Source organism: Eufriesea mexicana, unplaced genomic scaffold (assembly GCF_001483705.2).
Source record: "Eufriesea mexicana isolate 0111107269 unplaced genomic scaffold, ASM148370v2 scaffold1809, whole genome shotgun sequence".
Taxonomy (NCBI): domain Eukaryota; kingdom Metazoa; phylum Arthropoda; class Insecta; order Hymenoptera; family Apidae; genus Eufriesea; species Eufriesea mexicana.
Window position 1 is genome coordinate 554,487 of NW_016909914.1, and position 5,793 is coordinate 560,279.

The 5,793-nt window shown below is 29.4% G+C and overlaps 1 protein-coding gene across 3 annotated transcripts; it reads right to left on the reverse strand.

The window, feature by feature from the left end:
* Positions 1 to 1,046: 1,046 nt before the first annotated feature.
* On the reverse strand, positions 1,047 to 4,725 carry LOC108549019 (matrix metalloproteinase-24). Of its 3 annotated transcripts, none has more exons than XM_017902221.1 (4): positions 4,527 to 4,724; positions 2,656 to 2,808; positions 1,451 to 1,569; positions 1,047 to 1,369 (listed from the first exon to the last, which is right to left on the reverse strand). In XM_017902221.1, exons 1-4 carry the CDS (start codon positions 4,629 to 4,631, stop codon positions 1,171 to 1,173), a joined length of 576 nt encoding a protein of 191 aa, XP_017757710.1. In that variant the 5' UTR covers positions 4,632 to 4,724; the 3' UTR covers positions 1,047 to 1,170. The 3 variants fall into 3 exon arrangements, with proteins under 3 accessions (XP_017757710.1, XP_017757711.1, XP_017757712.1); XM_017902222.1 differs by having other exon boundaries at positions 2,656 to 2,804; positions 4,527 to 4,592; XM_017902223.1 differs by having other exon boundaries at positions 1,257 to 1,364; positions 4,527 to 4,725.
* Positions 4,726 to 5,793: the final 1,068 nt, after the last annotated feature.

Here is a 5,793-nt window from a genome sequence, read left to right on the forward strand (position 1 = left end):
AGAAATTTAGAGCCATAGTACTCTCCAGCGTAGTAGAGACTGTGTGACTCTATATTCCTATCACTTCCTGCGTGTGCCAATAATTTTGTGACTCACTGTAGTTGTTTTCGAGAAAGCCGTCTTTCGTTTTATCGAAATTAAACGCATTATTACGACACGTTTTGTCTTTTTCCGGACTTATTTCGTTTCGGCCACAACAGCTCATGCGGATATCGTAAACCTTGGGGGCTTTCGTGTTCCATCCATGCTCGTGTCATGTATCATAGGCCTCTAGGAAATGTTTCTACATTGCCAAGTTTCCTCAACTATGCTTACGTTCCAGAAAAACGTGCCAAGGGCACAGTGAACGTGGGATACAATTAATTACGGATGACTATAGTCACCGGCTACAAAAATTGAGTAAAAGATGAAGACAAATGCTACCGTTCCTCTTAGCGCTCTTAGCAAAGAATTGCAAGCTTTATTGCGATGGTCAGTTTTTCCTTTTCTTTTTTTCTTCGAAAGATTTGCGTCAAAAGACCGAATAAATGAAGACAAGTGCTACCGTTCCTCTTAGCGCTCTTAGCAAAGAATTGCAAGCTCTATTGCGACGGTCAGTTTTTCCTTTTCTTTTTTTCTTCGAAAGATTTGCGTCAAAAGACCGAATGCTAAAGATTGCACTATCGTAATATTACCATCTTTGACACGTCGCTTCGTTCCACGGGTTCTAAAGGGTTAATAAGGGGGTTTTTCGGTATCCCGAGGAACTTCCTAGACTTGCACACGAAAGCTTCTTCAGAGTTGTTCAAACGTCAATTAGGCGAATACCGAGCGATCAAGTGAACTTGTACAATAGCAAATAGTAGGAAACAGTCTTCGCTTCCGACTGAGGATACAACACGAACACGTAGTAATAATCATTTATCAGTAGAAACATACGATCCTTCAATCATTTATTTAACGTTAATAAAAAGAAGAAAATAATCGCTTCATTATCATAATATAAAAATAAAATGCTACATGTTTATGTATATTACATCCCATGTTGTGTAATATTCGTATAATATACACGTTCTTCAACGAATGGGTGGCAGTAAAATTAGCCAAGTGGAACTTCTCTAACGCGTTATAACAAAAATGATTTCATGAAAAAAGAAGAATGATTCGAGGCACAATTATTATAAGTGAATTTTAATAAGGTTTATTTATTTCATTTTTAACTTCTGACTCGTCATCGTGTGGCACCGTATTAAAGACTATAAAAATATTAGCATTTTTATTATGAATTCGTTTAAAATTAAGTCTCGAATATCCATTCCACATGTCGAATGCCTTCTCGATTTCAGTTACAACTGTCTCTTCTCCTAGTTTTGGTGTCGGCTTGGCTATACTATTGCAAACAATAATAATCACATGTGAAAATGAATAATAATTAATCGTGTTTCGCTGTGAAATATTTTAAGGTACGTACAAATATGTGATGTCCCTTTTCTTCCGGTTTTGAGTTTTTACCGTATGACGTTTCTTACGTTGCGGGTCCTCTTTTCTCCTTACGATATCAGGAATACCGCATCGTGGAGATGCCATTAACTGTAATATTATTATTTTCAAATGAAAGTTTGCTTACGCTGTACAAATATTTCAAAAATTGGAAATACATAATATATCGGAGAGAGATATAAAAATTGGAAATAAATATAGCGTCGTACCATTGGAAAGATATAAAGTACAAAGGTACCATTGCAAATTGAAATTTGAAATGAAAATTAAAAACGCATATTATAGGAAAAGTTTTGCAAATGTTTCTCATAACTACATTTGCATACACGTGTAAATCGATTTTGGGATATTATTTCTAATAATTTGGGATATTTATTTTTTATATCAATTTACAGAAATATTATAAAAAGTATTAAATCTTTAATTTTTGATTTCCAAGTTTTAATTTTTGATTTTCAATGCTAATACGATATAAAATATTCTTCACGAGGAAAATGTTTGAATTATCAGTGATATTATGTTGACCCGGTTATTTAATTTTTACATAGGATTTATAAGATAAGAATTATTTATATATAAGAACGCTTAACATCGTCAAACCTCCGTTATTCGAATGTTTTATTATTCAAACGATATAGTTCATCCTTACCTAAATACGAAGAATTACTTTAGTATGGCATGGAAATAAAATGAAAAGTTTTTAAAATTCTGGATGCTGTAGAAAATGGCGAAAGGTTGTAAAAGAATTGTGAAATGAAAAATGGACGATTGAATGGTTTAAAAAACAAATAGAATAATGTCTCGTAACATTTTTTGATATATCTATCATAAAATTTCTTCAATTTAGTAGCAAATGGTTAAATATGTGATCCATATGTAATTAAAAAAATATTTAAAATTTAAATTTAAATTTATATTTATATTTATTTTAACAGATTCTGTTTTTTATAAAAAATTCCCTTATGCAAATGATCATGTTTTTCTACTAATTCAAATATTTAAATAAACAAATATTAAATTTACGTTTATATTTTTTTAATAATTTATATTTATAAGGACTGACAGTTTTTTTGTATCAAAAATTCCCTTATGCAAATGATCATACTTTTCTACTAATTCAAATACTTCGAAGGTTCTACTGTACAATTAATTTCCAGTGACACATCTGAAATCTACCTCAAGCGTTGCGTTATCCAATTGTCCAGTGACCGGAATATTACCAAATTCCTGTAAAGTTTTCACTGCATCTGTTATGGCACTTTCCTTGTACCATGCATCCGAATCGGCAGTACCGCTTTCCAAGTACCCATACTTCTTCATGAAATCTATCTAAAATTATTTGAAATTATGAATTTTTGCAAATAAATCGTAATAATTTGATATTTTGTGAATGATCTAAGTATATTTTCGTTTATTAAAATTATAACAGATAAATTTAATGTTCTAATTCTTGTATATGCATTTAATATAATACTCATTTTAATATATTCCTACCTGATCATGAATTAAAATAAAACTAAATTTCGTATAATTATTAGAAAATTACGCTTCTATAATATCTATTATTCAATGTCAATATTGTATTTAGTATTTAATGAAATTCATGATTTCTGATTAACCTTCTTAAATCTCTTTTCCTTTCGTTTTAATTTATAGAATGATTGTATAGATACGTTTCATTTCCTAATTTTTAAGAATTTTACTATTTTCAAAAATTAATTAATTAAAAACAATTTGTATATGTTTGCGTAGAAGAAACTTATTTCTTTTGATCTAATTTAAAAGACGTAATGTTTCTCTATATTTCGATATTAAATTTTTCTGAATAAAACATATTCTTTTATTTAATCTTTTTCTTTTTGTACTTTTTCTTCATCTTCTATATGGCCTTACGAATAAAATTATTTTGGAGTAACGTTTGTAATGCATTGTAATTATTGAAATGTATTGGTAAATTCTTGACATAGCTGTATAGGTACTAACCTATAACGTTAAGTTTGCAACTATTACTATTAAACAAACGAAACTTTTGAATACACGATAACATGATATTTAATCAATTAAATTTTGCTTAAAATTTATTAAACTTTTTATCTACTTAAATTCTTTACGTATAATCAAATGATTATTAAAAATATTGACAAATGCCAAAACGGCTAACAAAGACAAGAATATGCCCTTAAATTTAAAGAAAGCTCTAAAAAATTTTGCCATTATTATTGTTGTATAAAATTAATAGATGTCATTTCAATTAATCAATTAATCTCCGATGAAAATAAGCTCTAATAAAAAGATGTTGCACTCGGATTTCGAAAATAGTACATTTTATGTGAAACAATGCATTTAATGAACATATCTTTCACTAGCTTCAGAAAAGTGTTCGAAGGCGTGAATTACTTCCATATTAGTTCATGTTGATACTTAGTTGGATTATTTTTAGCATTAATTACAATATCGATGTTATCTTACTCGTGTGCGTTCGAATAATTTTCTGAACTCCATAATATGTCTACATTCACACAATCCGTATTTGTTATCAGATTTTTTAATAATTTTATCCACAAGTTCTTAATGCTTGTATTTTAACTGAGGGGTAATATTATCTTCAAAGTTCCAAATGTAACGTATTTCATTTATCAACAATTTTTGGACGCAAGTGTTCGAATACTTTTGTTTTACGATTGTCAAAATTTTGATTTACAGTTAATTCTGAATTCCCTCTCTCTGATACTGATCATCATAACATTAATCAAATGCATGAAATAATAGTTACATTTACATTTCTCGGAACATCATAGTACAAGGTTATGTGTGGTGTATCCATGTTACGATACGTATAATTGTAAAAATGATTAAAAAGTATCACTTTGTGGTAAAAGAAATTCGTTTTTATAGAAATTTTTAGAAATTTTATTAATTGGAATTTTTTAATAAGTGTAAGAATAACTAATTGCTCAAGGAATTATTAAGACATATCTATCGATTTCAATAGAAGTCTTGTAATTATATGAAATTTTCTTAAGGAAATTAAATTTGTTTTTACCTACCGCAGTCAAAGATGACGAAGAGCCTTTAACGTTCGAATTAACAGGTACTGATTCATATTTTCCCACAACGAAAAGGATGCCGAAGATAATGTAAAATAACTCCATCAGTGGAGTATTTTCACCAAATAATTAACAAATACCAAAAGAACTTCTCGAAAACTTCACCGAAACAATTTTCAATGTTTTGGTACGTTAGAAACTTCTGTTAGGAAGGTTCTGAAGGAACTAAAGCGATTTAATGACTTCTTGACACAGCAGCGACTTCAACAGATTGATAACAAAGTCGATAACGTTGCTTGACCTCTGCCTGTAATCGGAATGAAAGTTTATAAAAAGGCAGCATAAACTCGGTTAGCTGTACAATGGATAAGGATACGTAACGTTTCCTTATTTATCATGTGAGAATAATAATAGATAAAACCACAAACGAGATGACTGTAACAAAACAAACCTTTTGTACCGACTGTACTTTCGATGGGAAAATTGGCGGGTAATGTAGATCGATAAGTAAAATTCTCCTGTGGCGAAATGTTAATACCTGAAATGCACTTATAGGGCGCAGTACATTCGTATTGTATCTATAATACTTTTCGTGTCGACATAGTCACGAAACATAGTACAAAAGGAATCATTTAACACGTACATATTTTGTTTCATAGAACAATTAGTGACTAAACGTAGCAAACGAGGTTAATGTAAACGTGTTCTATTTAAGTTTATTTGTGAGCATAATGGTCTTTATTATTTTGTCTGGTTTAGGTACAAAGTGGTTAGTCATATGAACTTTCATGTATAAAATTACGGGAACAAAGTGTTTTTCAGTTTATGTGAAAGAGTTTGAATTGAGAAACGTTTCTGTATCAGAATATGATGTACAATTGACGACGTACTCGAATTTTATTGTAACACATCGTTAATCTTATTGATGCTTGATGTAAACAAATGCGGTCATGCCATCTGACATTTATAACAGAAACTAAAACTTGCGATGGCGGTTAAATATTTTTTCTTAATATAGGAAACTGTTTTTACTATTAAAAGTTATTAAATAAGAAGTTTTGTGTTATCTATGTAAGTTAATAGTGTGAAATAAAGAATTGGATGGCATTCAAATTACCACTGATACAAAGATAATTTCAAGTACTCAACGAATCATTTACTAATAATAATTTGAATTTTTGTTTTCGATAACGTTTGATAAAACAAAGTAAGTTAAAACAATTTTTATTCAGATTTTATGTAATTATAATATGAATTTAAATTAATA